The 22,714-nt window shown below is 40.1% G+C and overlaps 1 protein-coding gene across 1 annotated transcript; it reads left to right on the forward strand.

The window, feature by feature from the left end:
* Positions 1-11,847: 11,847 nt before the first annotated feature.
* Positions 11,848-15,167, forward strand: adra2c (adrenoceptor alpha 2C). Its single transcript, XM_023282583.3, has one exon. It carries the CDS (start codon positions 12,219-12,221, stop codon positions 13,569-13,571), a length of 1,353 nt encoding a protein of 450 aa, XP_023138351.1. The 5' UTR covers positions 11,848-12,218; the 3' UTR covers positions 13,572-15,167.
* Positions 15,168-22,714: the final 7,547 nt, after the last annotated feature.

Below are 22,714 nucleotides of genomic sequence, written 5' to 3' on the forward strand. Positions count from 1 at the left end.
TCCCACAGATCGATTTACATATAATGAAAATAGACTCAGAGTATCAGCTTCAACAATAATATATTATAAGTGATTGTGAGTTGATGGTGCAGAGAACAGCACTGTAGTACAACTCAACTAGTAGTTGAAACATAACAATTCTTGGTTTGTTACTAAATCATATTGTAAAGAAGTGCTACAATTTAGCTGCTGTATTTACTTGTGAGCAAGATAAAATCTACCTTTCTCTATCCATCAGCGTTTAAGGGGAAAAATATCTGAATCATTTCTTAAGACACAGCAATGTGACACAGCAGACTGTGGTTAAATGCGCAGCCTCTGAAACTTGGCCAGTGCTTTGGCATAACCCCCTTTTCAGTGCTTGGAAACAGGCATCAAAGATGTGACGCTGGCAAAGAGTAAGCAAAATCAGAGCTTACCGAGATGCCACATCCATACAAAAGAAGGGAAAAAAAGGTGACACAAACCCACAAAACAAGAATAGAATGGAAGATTAATCATTCATAGCTGTTCAATGGCCCACTCCGGTAGTTTTGATTGATAATTCATTAACAACAAATTGTGTATTTTAGATTTTCTCCTCAGGAAACCAGAGACACAATTTGGCCATTGCCCTAAACTATTTATCAGCTGAATCAGTATGCATCTTGTTTTATATAAAATATTAAAACAAACTGTCAAACACACACCCCAGACCTATTATTAACTTATTAGACTGTTGTGGCTAACATAGCAAATAGACAGAGCAATGTTAGCATTTAGTTCAAGCTGCCACCTGACAAAAGTCCAGTAGTCATTCTGCTTGTAGTTGGGTTCTAGTCTGGGTTCGACACTACATTATCTCCAGATGGAAACATGTAGTTATTCAGTTGGTAGATATTAGCCTTTCATCACCAGCCATTTGGTGACTTTGTGTGTCTGCTGTTTAGATATTTGTGGCAGGATGTACACAGTTGTTTTTATCAGCATTTGTTTTGCACAAATGGGCATTGAAAAGGTTGAAGAAGAGGAGCAATATGTCCAGCAGAGCTAAGAGTAGAGCTGCAGAGCTTAAACAAAAGTTCTACTTTAATTAAGCTACAAAAAATACTGTATTTGCAATATCAATATATCACAACCCATAACTTCAAGAGGAAGATAGAGGATATTACTTCTGACAGAGACTGTAGAACCCTCTTTATAATATTATGCTGCTTTTTTCTTCAGAATATTGTGAAGTTTGTGATCCATAAAGATTGAGCAGGCATAGATTATGAAAGAAAATTCAGCAATCAAAAACCCAAGAACATTTTCAAATTGTAAGGCGCACATTTTGCCCTTGTGGTAACACCAAAAATACTGCAATTCAAAAATGCTAAAATTAAACCTAGGTGACTCAGTGCTCACAAGTGCAAACATTAGCTGGTACATTTTTAAAAAGGCACTGGCGTCATAGATTAGAATAGAAAAAAATAGTTCCATCTTCTGTTTAGGACATTAATGAATGACAAATACAGTGGAGAGGGAAAGAAAGAAAAGAATATTAAGACGATTAGGACGTATGGGGGTCTTGACATGATCCCAACTTGTAAACAGTAACACATTTATTATTATAAAAGTGTAGCTGGATGAGCAAAGTCACAGGAATATAAATCTGAGGTTGGTAAAAACTCAGTTTACCTTGAAATTCATTCAATTCTAATGCAGTCTCATCTTATTAACATCAGTCTAGGTGAGTCCAATCAGTACAATCTAGCTTGTCTAAACCTCCCAATTCTCCTCCAATCACACTGAAATCAACATAATGGAATCTAGTCAGCCAAAGTAAACATTGGACACTCCTTTTCACACACTCATGAACACATAATAAACGCTAAACACATGAAGACATACTGTTTTAGAGTGACAGAGGATGAAATCAGCAGAAATTTGCTTTGGCACAAGCTCTGCGGTGCCATTCTTCAGAATGGAGGGCAGTATTCATAATCAGGCAGAGAAGCTGAGATGTCACCGCTCCAGCTGAAAAACCACACTGACACCACAACGGCAAAGTCTGCATTCAAATCAGCTGGCACTGTCAGCGCCTGTCCACAGCGGTGGAATTAAAAGGGTTTAGAAGCAAACAGTCTGCATATAGGGAGTATTTCTCAAACTTAAAGAAGATTCAGCTGCTTTGATTCCTCTATTGAATAAAGCATGTTTCCTGTGAGACTGCGATAAAAGCTAGGTTAGAGGAGAATAGCACACAAACATGCACACTGAGCAAAATACAAACACACACATACACACTCTCCAAACATCGCTGATCCCTAACTTTCACAGTGTGAAAGATGGTACAGTTTAAGCTGCAATCGGAGAAAAGAGAAGGGGAAAGAGAAATGATACAGATGCCAGGCCAGCAACGACACAGACAGGGCAAGACTAAATGGTTTCATCATGCACTGTCAGGCCTAGTAGATATGAGAGAAGTGGCATCAAACAGTGTACCAGTGTGTCGGAATCATTTTCCCAGACCTCATCAAATGTAAATATGTTTGCTGTATCACAGTGCCAGACATGAACTGCTGGAGGTACTGATAGGAATGGAGCTTCGGGAAAGAGAGGAAAGAGCTGCAGGACAAACCTCTCTTCTGGTTTAATACATCTGATCAACCAACCGTATCTAAGGTACGGTCACAGTTGTCGACAGATCGAGGAAACTGCACCTACACTCAGGGAAGTGAGGAAAGCACATATTTTAAAAGAAACAAAGATTTCAAGTCTCTCTCCAGTCATTGCTTTAACTCTTAGAAATGCATCTCTATGCAGCTCAAGTACAATCAGCTCACCTCACCTGCTCATACACGAAAAGACTACTGTACACTGTCCAATGGAAAGTTGCACTTTTGGAGAAATTCAGCACATTCACACATGATTCTGAAGAAGAAAAATGACAATGAAAGTCCCAAGGCTTGTTACATACGAAACCCCAGAAGTCTAAATGCATGATTTTTAAACTGTCAGTGGTGTCCTGCAGTTTCAAGGTGGAAATGCTCAGCCGTGGTGCTGACTGCTTATTTTGATCATGACGCGTCTCCTGGCATATAAAAATCATATAGACATGTTTACAAGACGAAAAACTTGATTTTACACAGAGGGGTCTTTATCGAACTGGTACCACAAATGTCATGATGCATCAAAAGAAAAAGTCAGAAGAAAACCACAGTATTTTTCCTCCAGCAACCATGAAAGTCTGTGCTGAATGTCATAACAATCTATCTAATAGTTGCGGTTGACAGACACTGCCATCCCTACAGTCACCCCACGAACAAAACCACTATTATCTCTACCAAACTACCACAAATGTTGCATTACTGCAACATTGACTGATGTTGTGTGTACTCTGGAACACACTTTAATTAAATGACTGATTATTGTCATGAATGTCCTTGTGGCTGCCCAACTGAATCACCCACAATACTGGGTTCCTTTAATGTAATGTGGCCATGATCCACCCATTAGGTAAGTCCTGACCATTCTGTCTTCAGCATATAACAAATGAAAATTCTCTCCAAAGCAGAGAAATACCAGTACATGCTAAAGGGCTGCGCATGTGGTAATGCAGATGTGCGTTTACCCCAAGAAGGAGAAAAAAAATAATGAGAATAAATGCCCCAACCAATAGGTACAGTTCACATAGTACAGCTGTATCCCCTGGATACAGTTGCACTATGTGAAAATATGACCAACAGTGAGCTGGGAAGTGAAATATAATTTATTACACAATCCCAAAGTGCAAATAGTACCTTTCTACCTCACTGCTAATCAAGTGAGGAGGAAAGGTTTCTTCCACCCTGTGCAGCTTGCTTCATTCTTCCTCCAGTATTCTCTCACTCTCTCTTATTTGCTTTTTCTCTTTCCCCTTGTATGTTTCCAAAGTTTAGTGCTTTCCACACTGGTTTCAGCTTTATGGGGACAGCTCTCAGGCAGCACAGGAGTGGGAACAGTTTGGAGAGACACGGTATATCGGAGAAGCTGAGAGCACTTCAAAAATATTTTGTGGTTACTTGGGGTTGTAAAATGATTTATCGACCAGGGTATAGGGGGAAAAAGTACTGTAATGCAAAAGGCTTAGGTGGGTTTATCTACAGCTGATGCCTTGCAGTGTGATTTCATATTTGATTGGATCTAATAGTGCTCCCCCTGAGGGGTTTTACTCTACCAGCTGACATGTCTGGCACTGCCAAACTGCTTCAAGGTGATTGTTGGACACTGGGGAGCACTGACACCAGAATAATATAAGTCCATCAACTCTAGAAATATTCCAGTATGTTATTAGACATGAATGAACCATTTAACTCTCATGTGTTGACACTATTGACAAACCAGAACTAATGATGACCACCGATCATCCATCACTCTCTCTTGTCATCAGCCTCACAATTGATTTCTGCATCAATTCTTCCGTTCTGTCTCGGCCAATCTGTGACCTCTCTGCAAGTGACACTTCACAGATGGTCATTTTTCCACCAACGGCATATCAATCTGGTGTGCAGATCATGATGCAACACCTAGTCGACTGGTGTTAGTCTGTCTGGGGCTGTCACGTTTTCAACACATTCCTGCTGCGCCTAATTTTCGAGTAGCCTGCAGATCTTCCATTTTGGCCCAACTGTCACTCAGATGGACAGTAATGACTTTACCAGGCCTTACACTGCACAGCAACACTCATCTCAAATAAGGCAGCGATTGTAATTGGACAGTCAACCTTTTTCGGGACAGTTGAGTGATCTAGTCTGCTCTGGAACAGTCTGGAACTGTTGTGCTACAGTTGATATCCAAATGTTTTATTAGGTTGAAATGGCTTCATGGTGTCCCTTCTGGACCAAGTTTTGTGGAAAAGCTGTTTGATTTGTGTTTGCAGTCATATTTAATAATTAAGACTGGCACCCACTGACACTTCTTTGTAAAAGATATTGACCACTAACAGAGATGACATGAACTGCTAGAAAAGACCTTGACTGTGACTGCTGTTATTAAAATGATGGAGCCTTCTGCTAAGTAACTGTTACATAAGACCTAGCTGAAGATGAGCGTTAATGTCAGCATGACCTGATTTTGAAACATCTTTAATATTTCAGTTGGGTTGCAGGATATGAAATCGTGGATGACTTAGTCTGATCGCTTTTATTTTGATGTTTTCATCAAAGTGAGGCACATAGTTACAGTGCTGATAATACAGTGCACAGCCTGACAAATTGACTAATTTTTACCAGAGGTCAAATTTTTTCTCAATTTTGCTTTATTTTGTGTTTATCAACCAAGTCATTTGTATTTTATGCAATGTAGTTGTTTTTAAGGCCGAATATATTTAATCCTGTTAAATGCCCTCTCTGGTTATAATTTTTAACCCCTAAAAATTTAAAATCAAAATTACAGATTTAGAGATTTTTCCCATTAAAATAATCTCTTTTGTCTAGAAATGGCTAGATGTAACTCTATACCTCACGAATATGTAGATATACACTACCAGTCAAAAGTTTGGAAACACCTTCTCATTTCATGATTTTTCTTTATTTTCATGACTATTTACATTGTAGATTGTCACTGAAGGCATCAAAACTATGAATAACCACATATGAAAATTATGTAGGAAACAAAAAGGTGTGAAATAAGTCAAAACATGTTTATATTTTAGATTCTTCAAAATAGCAACCCTTTCCTTTGATTACTGCTACTGACCAATCAGGCCTTTATGGTCAAATAGCTGCTAAGAAGCCACAACTAAGGAAAAGCAACAAGCAGAAGAGATTTGTTTGGGCCTAGAAACACAAGGAGTGGACATTAGACCAGCAGAAATCTGTGCTTTGGTCTGATGAGTCCAAATTTGAGATCTTTGGTTCCACCTGCCATGTCTTTGTGCTACACAGAAAAGGTGAACGGATGGTCTCTACATGCATGGTTCCCACTGTGAAGCATGGAGGAGGAGGTGTGATGGTGTGGGGGTGCTTTGCTGGTGACACTGTTGGGGATTTATTCAAAATTGAAGACACACTGAACCAGCATGGCTACCACAGCATCCTGCAGCAACATGCCATCCCATCCAGTTTGCAATTAGTTGGACCATCAATTATTTTTCAACAGGACAATGATCCCAAACACTCCTCCAGGTTGTGTAAGGGCTATCTGACCAAGAAGGAGAGTGATTGAGTGCTGCTTCAGATGTCCTGTCCTCCACAGTCACCTGACCTAAACCCAGTCCAGATGGTTTGGGATGAGATGGACCACAGACTGAAGGCAAAAGGGCCAACAAGTGCTCAGCATCTCTGGGACTCTTTCAAGGATGCTGGAAAATCACTTCAGGTGACTACCTCATCAAGCTCATCCAGAGAATGCCAAGAGTGTGCAAAAAAAGCAATCAAAGCAAAGGGTGGCTATTTTGAAGAATCTAAAATATAAAATATGTTTTGACTTCTTTCACATTTTTTTGTTTCCTACATAATTCCATATGTGTTCATTCATAGTTTTGATGCCTTCAGTGAGAATTTACAACATAAATAGTAATGAAAATAAAGAAAAACCATTAAATGTGAAGGTGTGTCCAAAGTTTGGACTGGTAGTGTATGAATTCCTTTCCTCTTTTTTCAATCACCACTCACTACAGCTCGAGCACACCAGCTCACCTGCACCTCTGCACAAACACTTTAAAACTGCTCTGCTCTATAATATGGCAAGTTGGAGTCAGTCATACATGTTTGAACCAGAAATCCATTCTGGAGAAGAATAATGAAACAGAAATTTCACCTCCACAAATTTACAGAATATGTCCCAAAGGTCCAAATCTTTGTTTTTGAGACTGTCAGTGGGATGCTAGACTTTCCCCATTGAAGTGCTCAGCCATGGTGTTGACTGCTTATTCGGGTCATGATATGCCTTCCAGCATATAGACAAACACCATATGGACAAGATAAAAAACTTCCCCAGAGGGGTCTTTAAACAAACTAATACGGATACTAAAGTCATAGCCATAAATGTCAACCTGATGGTGGTACTAAAGGAAAAGTCAGGAGAGGGCCAAAGTTATTACTGCTGGAGGGAGGCCTTTCAAAGATTCATACATCTGAATATGATGACATCTACATAGCACAGCCTTTGTATTTACAGCTGTAAACTGATTTATTGTCATCTGCATATAGACCAAACTGCTTAACAAAAATATGTCTCGCTAAGAAATCAATGTAACTGTTGATGCACAGTATTGACTGAGTATCTTTACTACTAAGGCAGCAGAGTCACATTGCATTGTGTCATGGGAAAAAAAACCATTTGCCTTGGTGACAGCACACATGCTTTTCACGAGACAGTCACAGAGTCATGCACTAAACGCCGCTGACATTGTGTCCTTTTCAAATTGAAACACAGACTTTCTAAACAAGCGTCTAAGATTGATCACCTGCAGAGCTGAAAGAGGCTTACAACAGTATTTTCACATTACGTACTTGCTGCCTGTGTTTTACTTCTCTTCAGGCAGTGCACACTTCATAAAACCTTGATCACCGGAGAATGCTTTCATGCCATCAATAAAAGTGGAACGCATCTGCCCTCTTTTCATGTCCAATATGTGCAGATAAAATGCCTGCATCTCCTTCAAATGAACAACGGCCTGAATTCTGAAATGCCAAAATGCACTCAGCAGAATAAAGCCTTTATGTTTCATGCAGCCTCAGCCTACATCTGTTTCGCTTGTTTTTTTTATTCTCCATTAACTGCATGACTACTTATGTGCTGAGAATCTACCACATTTTCAAAGAACCATGCCAAACGATCAATAAAGCATTTTGCACAATGGATCATCATTTTCACTTAACAGAGCAGAGAGGTCTGTACTATTACCGATTAAACAACAAGAAAAATATAGATTATAAGAGAAAATGTTTTATTTTGGGAGATGTAAAAATAAAAAAAATTGCCATTCACTGAATAAAAATTGCATTATGCAGTAACTTAATTATGAGATTCAAAACACTTTTGGTCTAAAGACTGCACTTCATTAAAGAAATTACAGACATAAATTCCACAAATTAGTTTTCAAATGTAGCTTTTCAGAAATGGAAGATAACAAAACATCCAGATATTTCAAATTCAGGATCAGTGCTTAAATAATTCAGCAGTTACCCTTTCTATGCACATCATTGTGGAAACCCATTAAGGATAATTTGTAAGTTCACAGAGAAGGACATTAGCACTATTGGAATGCAACCCTAAAAATCTTCTTTTCCTTTGTTTTTCCTTCTAATTTGTCTGCATTTATTCTCATTGTTTAACTCCACAAAAGGGGTGTCAACATTTTGTGAGATTGATGCATATTTTAGTCTTGCAGCCAAATATTTTAATATTTAGTGCATGTGTGTGACCATCACCAGCCCTCCCTGAAAGCTAAGCTGACATTCTTTATTAGAATTCCCTATTATGAGCCAGGGAGGGCAGTGCTACACCTCAGTGATGTGTGGGGGAAACAAAGACTTTACAGGACGAACAGGATGAACAGGGACAAGAACTAACAGGCGGTGCTATTACAATTGAAAAGTGTCAGGTGCTTTGTTATTCCCGACTACTGATTGCCCATCAATAAAACAAAACAAAAAAAAAAGAGATTAAATAAATAAATAAACAAACGGTATCGAACACCATAATTGTGGATGTCTTGACAGAATAGAATAGAATAAGCCAGAAGAGGATACTAGTGAAAGAGAGAATAAGTTTTTTGTAGAGACTCTGGAGAGAGTCTCAGCACATTCTGGCGGGTCCCATAATTTGTCAACAATGGAACTCGACAGGAGCTGGCGAGACCTGATCAAAAATCTTCTTTTCCGAAGTTAAAGCTGAAAGAGAGAGCCAAGAAATCTTACTTCTTATGTTTAAAATGCATCCTGCTTGACACAGAGTCACTTCCGTCGCAACGACGCCAAGGTCACATCCTGTGTTGTGGATGGAAGAAGCACAAGGTTGAGAAAGACAACAGTGTAAGATAAAGCTCTGACCTAAAAAATATATATACTTGTCTTGCTTCTTCAATCCTTCTGACCTCTAGTAGTTCTGACAATCCCACACAAACAAATACAAACAACGAAGCGTCTGGGAATGATTGAATGGCTGGGATCACTTGGAGAGATATAGATTATTTCGAAGCAGATATAGTGAGCTAAGAAATATCCACAGCACCAACTTTATTTTGAATTCTAACAGAATTACATTTAAGAATCCATCCATTTACAAATAAAAAATTTAAATCAACTATGCAACTGATGTTATTTTACTGTTTTGTCCCCACCAGGTAATTTGTCAAATAAAGCCATGGCACTAGATAAGAAGCAAGCCCTGCTCTGTGAGGTGATGCTAGCAGGAGAGAAACTCCCCCCGGGGCTGAATGTTGCTTCAGTGAACTATTTGTTCTCGGCTCTATCGTTGTCTGCCCAGGTAACACTGTCATTTGTCACTGTCATCAGCTAGTAGCAAACCTCCCCTTATAGAGGGGACTCATACGGAAACACATTAGGGACGATGGGAAAATTAGAAGTGGCTGTTGTTATTAGCAACAGCTTAGATTTCTTTGGAGAATTAGCTTTTGTTAGTGTGTGCTGGCCTTAAATGTGTTATATACCTTTGTTCATGCACATATGTGGATGATAAACATTTATAAGAAAGAGGTGGAAGCCTTTCACTCCATGTCTTCTAGTTTTATGAGCCACTGATTGTGTGGTTGGAGTGTTCACTGTGTTAGACTTTAATGGGCCACATAAGGCTGGTCATGTAACCTTGTTAGAAGAACTCAGGTGTATTATTTTTGGAGCTCTGCAAGACTTGTTGTGCTTCTCACTAAATGAAAGTTCTGGGCACTTCCTCCATTTTCATTTCCCCAAACACTGCATTGTAGCACTTAAATAAATGTACAGAAGACTGCAAACTAAGTAGCATTTTGTTACATAGAGCAAACGAGGGCAAACTTTGTAATTGGACCAGAATAAAGAAGAAGAAAGCGTCAAAGAGAAGAAAATGGATGATAATTGAGAGTGGAATCAGCACAATGCCTTGACTTTAAGAGATTAAAAAACTATTAACAGTTTCCTTGAACCCAAAATCTGGCTCCTGGGTTGTTGCAGAAAGAGCTTTTTCCCCTCAGAGCTCTAGATCGGAAATAAGGAAAAGGCTTGGTATATTAAGGCTTATCTATCTCCTTAAAATTAGCCTAGAGTGCAACCAGATTGACCTACAGCATCACTCTGGCCTTAGTTAAATTTAAAATGGCAGCGTAAGTAGGAAAAAAGTGTTTTGGGGGATATGTAGGAGGACAAATTGGGGACTGTCTGCCACCCTGACTGTGTTTCCCAGGCAGATGGACCACGAGCCCTCCTCGTTCCACCTCGTGCCTTGATGCGGATCAATTTGGACTTGAGCATTTCTTGCGGCTGTGGCTGCTCTTTAACTCAATATGGCTGAGCAGTCTGTGATTAATGGCAGGTACTTAGCTGGGAGACACGGTCAATAAACGCACTGGCCCAGGAACTTAATACCAGGCTGTACTCCAAAGGCGAGAATGGGTTTCTCAAGGAGGCGGCACCACCCAGGGAAAATGGGGTTAACAGGAAAACAAAAAAAAGAAACTTTTTAACCAGGCTTTTTTTGGATTGACTTACTGTTGTGGGGTTGGATTTAATGTAAACAACCTTGGCAGAGTGCTGCTGCACCATCCTTTTGAAAAGCCTTAACGTGTGTATGTGTGTGTTGGAGAAAAAGATAAAGAAAGACAGGCACTGAGTGGATAGTGAGGACTGAAAGTGAGACAGAAAGAGACAGAGAATGCTCTGATGCTTGTGTGTGGAAAGTGTGCATGCATGCGTGTCCTCAGGGGAAGTGAAATACATCAATTAACCTGTATGCATTAAACTGAAAACAAAATTAAGCCAATAACTGCATGTGAAAAAGCTCATGGGGGGGCAATCACGAGCGGAAGATGGATACTCATTAATCATATACCATGCAAGCCCTATTTTGTTCTCTGTCTGTGTGCACTGCTATCCATGCAGATAATTTTTGGTATCCCCAAAAGCCATCTGAACACACAGTATAATCCTGTAATCTGTTTATCAACACAATTACCACTACACAAACGCGCAAAATGTAATGTCAGGAGAGCGCAGAGAAATTATAAAGTTTCCACCGCAAGGTCACACACGCTCACCATCGCACTGACGCATGTTAATAAATAGGCTGCATAGTGGATTATCAAAATGATTCTTTCAGTATAATATTACCACTGTTCACATTTATGGTGTGTAAGTCCGCCTACTTGTCCCTCCGGAGCTGACTGTTACAACACTGACCTCCAGTGTGTGCACAGGACGGAGCGGACTGTGCGCTCCTTGGTGAGGGACTTAGCCGCTGTCAGTTTGCGTTTGGACACCAACGTGACCTCCAACCAGCAGCTCCTGCTCACTCAGTCTCCTAATACTGACACAGAACTTCAAAAGTGAAATTAGAAAAGAGCGATTTTCTCAGCGGCTGTCCGATTTGTGACTCTCAGCCACTTTACGCATTTATTGCAGAAAAATCGGAACTACATTAAACCACAGCTCCCACATCATCACCATCAGCGGCAGCCTACATTGATTTTATCGACTATTCCCAAATATATTATCACTCATGAAAATATATATATATATATATATATATATTGCTTGCTTATTTGCTTGCTTGCTTGCTCTGTTCACTCCTCCAATAATCGCTCCCATCTCTCCTCCTGGGCGGAGCGTGTCCCTGCCAGTTCTTTCTAATTAAAAAAAGAAAAAAGAAAAAAAAAAGACACGTGGTTGTTACAACCCTCTCTCAGGACACAGCGGGGAGGCGGAGGTGGAGAGATGCAGTCGCAGTCGGGATGGGAGAGGACGCGGTGAGGAGAGTGCTTCCTTTCAACCATGGACATTTTGCTGCTGAGAAGCCTGCACGTTTTTTGGAATAAGGACTTAAAAGACTTGCATATTACCAGATATTTTCTCTTCCCCCTTTCTCTCTCTCCCTTTTTAATTCCAAAGGAGAGAGACGCGCTTGCAGAATGTGGAACATTGCAGGTGGGGAGAGAAGAATAATGCAGTTTGATGTAGATTTTTATAGTGAAAAATGCGCTCAAGTCTTAATTGGATACTTACGCACGTTTTAATTTTTTAAAAGTCGCCTGGACTGCAAAAAAAGCCAAAAACAAAAACATGGATTTCTTTAATATCTCCAGCCTGGAAGACGGGATAGAGGCAGAAAATAGCTCCTCTAATTCCACCTCTGGGAGCCAGTACACCCAGCTCGCTATCTGGGGACTCGCTGGTCTTGTCAGCTTTCTGATTTTGTTTACAATAGTCGGGAACGTTTTGGTGGTCATCGCAGTTTTAACGAGCAGAGCTTTGAAACCACCCCAGAACCTCTTCCTTGTCTCCCTGGCCAGTGCGGACATACTGGTGGCCACTCTGGTCATGCCCTTTTCTCTGGCAAATGAACTCATGGGCTACTGGTTTTTTGGCAAAATCTGGTGTGACATCTACCTGGCTCTGGATGTTTTATTCTGCACCTCTTCTATTGTTCACCTGTGTGCTATTAGTTTGGACAGGTACTGGTCAGTGACACAGGCAGTAGAGTATAACTTAAAGAGAACGCCTAAACGAGTAAAAGGCATGATTGTGGTGGTCTGGTTGATCTCAGCCGTCATCTCCTTCCCTCCACTGATTTCAATGGACAGGAGCAGCAGTGAGGCCAGTCCCCAGTGTATCCTCAATGATGAAACCTGGTACATCCTCTACTCTAGCATTGGATCATTCTTTTCCCCTTGTGTTATCATGATCCTGGTGTACATTCGGATCTACCAGGTGGCAAAAACCAGGACCAGAACAATGTCAGAGAAGAAGAGGGATGTGGATTCGCCGATGGAGAATGGAATGGACCAAGCTGAGCCCGGCAGAGGCGGGTCTTTAAAGTCCAACAGAGGTGGGAGCATGAAAGACCAGGAGCATGAGAATGGGCACTGCCAGGATCAGGCTGTCCGATCCCCTCTCCCGAACCAGCCGAAACATCCATCGACCGATCACGACGACGACTTCGACGACAGCAGCTCGTCGGACGAGAAAGTTAAAAAAACTTCCAGCTCCTCGAGGCATCACCATGAACCCAGGAAAGACAGGAAGACTAGCCGGAAGAGCAGCTCCGCCTCGAAATACTCCAGCAGAAAATCGCGCGCCAGTTCCAAATCCATGGAGCTGTTTTCTTCCCGCCGAAAACGCCAGAACACTGTCAACCGGAAGAAGGTCTCCGCAGCTCGGGAGAAGCGCTTCACCTTCGTGCTCGCCGTGGTCATGGGCGTATTTGTCGTGTGCTGGTTCCCCTTCTTCTTCTCCTATAGCCTGTATGGAATCTGCCGTGAAGTGTGCAAGATCCCAGACACGCTATTTAAGTTCTTTTTCTGGATTGGCTACTGCAACAGCTCGCTGAACCCGGTCATCTACACCATCTTCAACCAGGACTTCCGCAGAGCCTTCCAGAAGATCCTCTGTAAGTCATGGAAACGCTCCTTTTGAGGGCTGCTGCATAGCTGGGTTTGTAATAGACATTTTACCCCGGAGGACAAAGTGTCACACTGTTCTGAGCCGTTTGATAAAGTGCCGGCCTGAGGGTGCTTTCACACCTTTTTCTTTCAGGGATTGTGCATTAGAAGTGAAGGCATGCTTTACGGTTGAAAGGATTGAATTAAAGTACGGAGGAAAAAAAAGGATCTAAATTTAAAGATAAGCTCGGATCATTTTTACAGAGGAGGCTGCTATTCAACGCCTGTCAGGCTGCTTTGGGACTCAGATGTGGGCACCTCAATGACTTCTCTCTTCATTTTAATAAAATTAACGTACTCCTCGCAGTTGCTGTGATGCATGCCTGCCACAGTGGCTGCACTCGGATGAAATTCACAGGAGGCAAAAATGGTTCACGGAGACACTTGATTTACAATGTGACCTCAATTCACTGAGTATAATGCTTAAGGCCTTGACAATCTTCACACAACCGTTGTTTGTGACGTTAGATAGTATAATCTATCTTTTATCTCTGTCTCTTACTCCGATATTTCTTTACCTTTCTATTGCGTCACACTCTCAACATGAGGACCAATGGGACGAAGGGGCTTCTTGCTTACTGTTTAAGTAGCAAAACTGTTTAAAAAAAAAAAAAAAAAGACTTATCTTAAAGAAACAAACAGTCATATTTCTGCTTCAGTGTTCTGCGTGAGGTTTAAAAGTGTCTAAACTGGAAGATGCAGCAAAAACTTTTGATCAAGGCGTGAGTTTATGGCGAACGGCTTGTACAGTAAAGCGGCAACACAGGAAATTTTTCTCTCCAGGCATGTGTTTGCGCCTTCCTCTCCCCTCTGTGAAAACAGCTGAAATACAGAAGTACTGCTGGAGCAGATGGGCACCTACTGAGGCATTCACAGCATGTGTGAATTTTCATGTATGTATGTGTGTGCGAGAAGGAAAGAGGGAGACAACATGTGGATCCATGTTGTGAAAAAGCAAAGCCAGAGGGTTTACTACATCTTAACCCAACTTCCAGTCTGTGATTGTGTGTGTGTGTGTGTGTGTGTGTGTGTGTGTGTGTGTGTGTGTGTGTGTGTGTGTGTGTGAGTGTGTATAAGCCTGCTTTGTCAAATGGCCTGATTCTCTCTGGTCCAGTGTCTGTGTATTCTGTCTATCCTGGTTTTTTTTTTTATTTTGTTTTGCCCCACATCCCTTTTCTCCTTTACAGCCACAGTAAAAAACCAAACACTGTATTGCTCTTTTGTAACGTCTGCTGCTGCCACACAAATAATGAACACACATCTGCATTATTATCATGTACACAAAGATATAGAAATGATTTATACATTTCAAGCATTTATAGCCACAAGGGCTGTTTTTTTTTCCTTGTGTAAATAATTGAAGACAGTGCAGTATTATTGTGTGGTGCCCCATAATCACACATGTATCAATATGCTACAAATGTTTATGTTTGTATAATGAACAATGCTCTGAAAGATTTTCCATGTTAAACAGACTTCTGTCCTTTTCTAAAAGAACAAGTGTTTACTTCTCTGCTTTGAGCACATTTAAAAAGATCAAATAAAGACGTCACTTCAGTTGTTCACTGAAGACTGCCAGTGTGTTGGATTGAATTTTTCACAACTAATAATCTCTACCTTTTTCACTGCTGTGCGACTACTGTTTATTTATTACAGTGATACTTTCACTGTCAGAACATATGATTAACATATTCTATATTTGTGACCATTTCAAGATAGCTTTATTGGGAGGCTGTTGCTTTTCAGACTCCAGAGCCAAGGTGAAAATAATCTATTAGGGAATATAATCAGCACAGGAAAGTACAATCCTACATTTTGTTATAGTTTTGGTGATTTGCACCAATCAAACCGTAAATGTTGCCGATATTCAAAGCTTTCCAAGGGATCCAACATTAGATAACAATAAATCATGAAATGAAACTAATGTAATGTGATATTATAAGACCTCAGGCATATTTTATGTGTCATGTCAGTGCTTTTGAAGCTTTTACTGTGATTTAACAGCGTTAACACCCGAAATGGTTAAGGTCAGGGTTAAAGTCAGGAGAGAGGAGGTCATTCATTACACCTATATGGTGTGCAATGACACACGGAATGTAAAAAATGCATTCTGATAACATTCATAGTGACTTTAATGTTATTTATATGCCTTTTCGAGAAACTAGCCTGTTACGTGCATATCACGTTTATTAATTTCAGTTTGTTTTTACATTTAAAATAACATTTTCTCTAAATTCTGCTTCATTTTCCAATGGTATTTCCTCCTGTGGCTGTTTTATTTCATGATACCACTTTTCATCACAATCGCTGCTGAATTTGACCTGAACACCAACTGACTGATCCTTCTATATTGTCTTTTATCCCTTAATTGTATGTTTATGGTCCCTTCTGTTGACTTCTACATGCTAGGTCAAATGTCAAAAAGTCTTGGGTGATAGCGAACTGGTACGAGCTTCGTACAAAGATGGACACCTCGTTATCACTTCCCACTATATGCAAAGTGAAGTTAAACATCATTTTCTGTTGACTTCTGCCTTCTACAGTACAAGGATTTCTTTGGCGTTGTTTTGTAAAAATCAACTGACTTTCATCATGTGATGTGGCAGTTTTATGATTCTTAATCCTTTTCAGCTCACATCTGACTAAGTTTAAGTGATTTGCGTTAGGAAAGTGAGCATTGAGTTTGGTGCCGTCCGATTTTAACAGCATGACTGAAGACCATGGATCATAATTTCCAGCACATGATTCTCAGTTCCTATTGACCAAAGAGCAAAAGTAAATGTAACTAATTTTCTAATGAAAAAAACCCCAATACATATTCAGTGAGTAAATGTTTGGTTTGAGATTTGCTTACAACCAACAATGTAATGGAGTGATATTAGGACAAACAGCTTTATGAAAACATATTTTGCAATATTTTTTATGTTGCTATTTTAAGAACTGGCTGGGGACAGCAGATGAAAATGAGCTTCAGGGCTAAGTGACTTGTTTTCCAGTGTTGATCAATGAATGCTGTGTCAAAATTAAATGAATATATTACATTTTCTGCAGTAAACTAAAACAACTCTGTTATTTACTCATGGACAATTAATACTGTATTTGCACCAATGATTATGAAACATATTGTATTAATTATCTGTCAGTCAGCAGAGTCTGAATCTGAAAGGAAGTGCAGAGCTGCATTCAAAGAATGATGAAGAACCACACCAGCAACAAGTGACACCTTGAAAAGAGGGAAACTTGATGCAGAACTGAATTGATGCCTGGTTGAGGACCATTTGCTTTGTACATCCAGCCACAGCGACAATCTGACGGCTGCCTTTGTTGCTGTTAAAGGAAGCGTCAGGCCGAAGCATTCAGGGTTGGGCTGTGGCTGCTGCATATCACAGTGTAATTGTTCGCATGTGCTTTATGATAAATAAATTACCTGCAGCAGAGAGTTTTGAACTTGACGTATGAACAAATAGTGCAATTTTGGGTGAACAAGGCTGCACATAAACTGTAAAGTAATGAAGCTTTAATAGTTTGCTGAAAATTAACTCAAGATGCTGTAATAATCTCTAATCACAAGTCTACTGACTGTGTGGTTTCACTATAATATCACTGGGGAAATTAGGTTACATTCCAATAATGTCCAGCTCTTTATAGGAAAAAAAATACATTTTAGTTCTGCGATTATTTAAACTGAGAAGATAAAACCAAATTGTCAAAGATTTCTGTGAGTATTCAAACATTTTTCTGTCTCTTACTGCCCATGTCAGTGTTTGTAGTTCACTTAGCTGACTGAAGGAGTCCTCGTTTTCTGCACTGCTGTGCGGGACAGGTTGCTTCTGTAAGCACAATATAAAGAGATGAGCAAATGAAACACATGCAGATCAGTTTGAGCTGTGCACCCATCCATCCATCCATCCATCCATCCATCCATCCATCCATCCATCCATCCATCCATCCATCCATCCATCCATCCATCCATCTATACACCACTTAATCCTCATTAGGGTCGTGGGGGGCTGGAGTCTATCCCAGCTGTTAGGGCGAAAGCAAGGGACACCCTGGAGAGGTCACCAGTCTATCGCAGGGCTACATATAGAGACAAACAAGCACTCGACCATCCACACCTATGGACCTGTGTGGTATGAACACCAGTTAACCTCGGCATGTTTTTAGACTGTGGAGTAACCGGACAAAACCCACACATACACAGGGAGAACATACAAACTCCTTGCAGAAAGATCTGGGATGCGAACTGGGGATCTTCTAGCCGCAAGGTGACGGTGTTAACCATCGAGCCACTGTTTAGCCCTACTTTGAGCTGTACTATAAATAAATAGAAAAAAACTAAGTGACTCCTCCCAATTATTAAACTGGCGCCGAAGCCTCTACAAAGAACACCATGTGCCGCAGAGAGTACATCGAACCATGTTAGCATATGAGCTGCTCCCACATACTGAGTAATAATTAATAAAAAATCATTTAAAAAAGCAGAAAAGGCAAGAAAGAAATCATGGCATTTATGCCTTCTTTAAGACAACAACACAAAAACACGTAAACTACACAAAAATGCTCAAATGAAATCACATTTTGACATCCTTTGAGCAGTGAAAAACAATATCAACATCTTTTTAAAAATGTATTCTTTACAGTTCTATTATTAAAAACATGAAGAGATGGAGAGACAAAGTAACCAAAGCTAGGTTGTAGAAGTAGGAGTGATAAAACAGACTCTTCATCAATAACACGAAGAAAAAGTTGTGATGGAATGTCTGACAGTTTCATTTAAATGCATTAGATGCCAATGGCCCTGAAAGCACATGAAAAACCCCACGTGCGCTCCCTCCTTGGATCACAACATCTCATCATATTCCTTGATAATGGAGCTGCTTTGCCCCCTGCTGCTCCCTGTGGTTATCATGCAGGTTCTCAAGGCGCCATAGACCATGACTGCAGACCCAGTGGAAGCTGCAGCAGACAGACTGGTCGTTGCCATTTCGAAACAGGCTTCATGATCTAAAAACACCTACGACTCTGTGTCTCCGACTATCTGCATTTCCACCCAAGCAATGCACTCCTCCTGGTGGCTCCTTCTTCAAGCCGATGTACGATGATACCTCGCCTTGGTCAGCCAGCAGGAACCAAAACCTCAGTGCAACATGGCAGTTTCCTTCAGTTGCCCTTTGGTTTTACTAACTTTCTTTATCTAATCAATCCTCCATCCTTCCCCCAGCTCTTTATCAAAAATGGATCGCAAAAAATTTGCATTAATTATCAAAATCGGCTGAAATCAAACATTTTATCATGATCAAATTTTCGGCTGTCTAACCCAGCCCTGGTGGCAACCCACAGTTTACGAGCACACAGTGTGTTCTTGTCGGTATTGAAGAGTAAGGACTACAAAAGCATCAAACCACACCGAAGTGACATCTGCAGTCACATTTACATGCTGTTTACATGCTGAACAGCTAATTAGCTTTCCCTGCTGGTTTCTTTGTGGTGGCTCAATCAACAAACAAAAGTGCAGGGCAAGATGTGTGTCCATGTTTGTACAGTGAATAAAAATGAGACTTCATCTGGAAGGATAATGTGGGTTGTTGTTCAAAATCTGTTTCTCTTGTCTTGTTTATCAGGCTGCTGTCTGGCTCAGTGGGACCATCTGCTCTGCTCATGATACAACTCTGACGTAGCTGCTCTGTCAAGATTGGAGTGGTGATATCAAAATCAAATCTCCATGTCCATAAAACGGATGTCAGAATGGTATTTCATCAATTTAATAGAAACCAAGGAGTGGCCACTGTTCACCACTGAAATATAAAACATTTCTCTCGTTCTGTGTGTGATTGTTCTCAAAAGGCACAGTACATGTAGAAGAGTTTGCTTTGGTAAAAAAGCAAATCCCATGCCAGTTTTCAGTTTGAATAAGATGAGGTTTGAAATCCATTCAAGTCCACCATATTTGAAAAATGGCATTAGTGTTGATGAAGAAATACTTGACTTCATATTATAGGCATAGGTTTGGAAACCACTGAATTTCAGCATTGATAAATTATTGAAAAACATTCCTGGAATGAGACAATTGACATATTTTAAGATTGTAAAAAAAACTGGTGGGCTGGTTTTGAGCTCTGGATGTCTTCCTCCCCCTCTCTTATATTACAACTTTTCTTCATAAAAAAGAAAAAAGCAAGAAAGAAAAGAAATATCAGTCCCCACCTCTGTGTACTTTGCCTGATATATAGGTTATCTCTTTTTAAGGGTAGTTTTTAATGAAGGACTCCTGATAATCATTCAATATATTTGTAAAATTTGTCTTTTAATTTGTTGATTTTGGCAGCCTGCAGAACTTGTATTAAAAATGTTTCGTACTGTGATTACAATGAAGAATGAAGCATTGCAGTTACAATACACTATAACACTTTCTAATGAATCAGACATGTCCAAATTTAGAGTTCACGGAGCACCAAACATTTTGTATATGCAAAAATCTTTTGTAATTGAGGTCCAGGGTAGAAAATCCTCAGATGGCTGCTCTGACTGTCTGAAATGACCAAATGACACAGTGCACACACTAATGTCATCAAAAAGGCTTATGTGGCATTTGCTAGTGTGTTTTTTTCCCACTACACATTTCTTTCATCACATTACTCAAACACTGGCTCAGAAAACTTATCATAGAACTTGCATTGTTTGTCCAGACTTTGATTTGGTTTTCCAAAGATGCATGCTGTTATTTAAGTGAAAAGGCAGAACCAATTTTCCCATTCCAAGACTGTTCTAGCTCTCCCACTGTCTGAGACCCTGGAGCAGAACAATATATTTTCTGTTCATCTGGTGCATAATTTAATATATTCTCCAGACAGACAATGGCTCATTGTAGAGGGGATAAGGACTTGTAGTGGACTCGCATACTGCCTATTGTAGGCTGGAGAAACTTACGGAGAGGCGGACCACAGAAAAATATGGATTACAATGAAGTGTACTACTTTCAGCACCATACACGATGCTGTGGATTTATAATTAAAGGTCCCATGTTGTGCTGCTTTTCAGGAACTTGATGTAAGCCTCACATGTTTCTTCACAAGTCTTTCAAAATTTCAGCTGAAAATACTTACAATGATGATTCATTTCATTATGATTGTAGAATATCTGATTTAGGGCTGTTCTAAACAGGTTGTTTCTGTCTAGAAACCAATGAGCTACTGCTGTGCATGCCCCCTTCAGGAAGAAAACTCCCTCTGAGTGTGTGATTGACAGTGCAGACCAAAAAAGCTCGCCACACAGCTGACATAGGGTCTTTCAATCACTTCTATCTTTCTGAGCAGTCAACTTTTATGGAAATATTGCAGAATTAACAGCATAACCACTGTTTTCAACTCATGTATTTGGTGCATTTGCCAGGCAAAGTTCTGGTTATACAATCAATAGTTTAGTGGTGCAGAGGGACATTTTGAGGAATGACTATGAAGTGACTGGCAGTTAACATGACATCTTAATTTGCTGCATTTTAGTCACCATTTCATACTCAAACATAAAGTTATGTAAATGAGAAGAGCTTTATGGGGTATTTAGTTGTAATAAAATGCTATATATGTGAGCACAGAGGAACTGATCACTCCCTAATCTTCCGCCCGTACACTCACGACAATAGACAAACTGCTTCTCTATATCCCCACCACCAGACTCCACACCACGGCGGACAAAGTTTTCTGCTCAGCTGTGGAACAGTCTCCCCATCCAGCCAAGGGCAGCACAGAGCCTGGAAACTTTTAAAGCAGAGCTAAAACCTACGTGCTTAAAAAGGCTTTTAACTGCTGCATTTGTACCTTTCATTAGTTAACTGTTTCTAAGCCTAGTATAAATTGTCTTTGTTTTTTGTTTGTCGCACTTCAGACGGGTGAAAAATGCACCATCTCTGAATATCCTTCATCTTTAGAATTAACACAGACCTCTGACATGCTGGCATACAAAAGCTAATAGTAACATGACAGATATCACTGTACGTGGACTAAAACTAGGTTTTTCTATTGTGATGGTGATATTTCAATCAAAAATAAAAGTAATTAATTTGACCTTTATTACCTCAGATATTGGCAGTGCATAAAGACTCTTGTGTTCACTTCTGCAGCCAACAACAAAGCATTTGGTATGCTCTTAGAAAGCAGAAGCAGCTGTAGAAAATATACAAGTTTGATGACTGTTGGTTAGCTATTTATGAGGTAGCACTTGGGTCAAATTCCTCCTCGACTGTGAAGCAGGGAGGGTATCTAGTTTTGAGGGGGCTTGAGAATGGAAATGGCAGAAGTAAAGATCTTCATACCTCAACAGATTTTATTTTACACCTCCAAGTGTCTTACAACCAGAAACACAATAGAAATGGATTTTCACCATATGGGACCTTTAAACGGACATTTAAGAAACACTACCAGCTATTTGAAAAGCATGCCTGTCATGGATTTTTACCAATAAATTGCTCAAAGCTCAGTCAGGCAAAGGATAAAAAAAGACTAAAGACTAAGACTAAACCAGTGGGACAGGCAACCAAGGATATAATGCTAATGCATACAGTTTTTCATTCTTTTTTGGTGTTTAATACAGTCACAAAGCCTCATAGCCTACACAATCAAGAGACATCAACGCACACATGACAACAACCAAAAGTGTGAAAGCAATGTGTGACCATTACTACAATAACCAAGCAGACATGGTGGTCCACATCACAAGTAGCAACAAACATCACTATTTAAAAAACAGACCTGATGGCCAGCATCTATGATGAGTTCACAGTATGTCATCACAAATAGCCTTATGAATATGAAACGGTTCACCAATGATGCATTCATGCAGGATCCGTCATTTTGCATCCAGTGAAAATAACAAGGGATATACTGTAGTCTACATTAAACTTCCAATGTTCAAATGTCCAGTATTCAAAAACTCATTTAAACATGTCAAACTTAAATGTATTCCAGAACCACCCTGCTCTCCTTCATCCTCACAATCCTTTCAGCCTCCTTGTGAGGTTTATGAGTCTAGCTTATTGTATACAAACTTGAAGATATTTTTCAATTAACTTCAGGTGCCTGAACCTGCATTCCACATTTGCACTGATGACTGTAAGTGTTT

Source organism: Amphiprion ocellaris, chromosome 4, assembly GCF_022539595.1.
Source record: "Amphiprion ocellaris isolate individual 3 ecotype Okinawa chromosome 4, ASM2253959v1, whole genome shotgun sequence".
NCBI classification, from domain to species: domain Eukaryota; kingdom Metazoa; phylum Chordata; class Actinopteri; family Pomacentridae; genus Amphiprion; species Amphiprion ocellaris.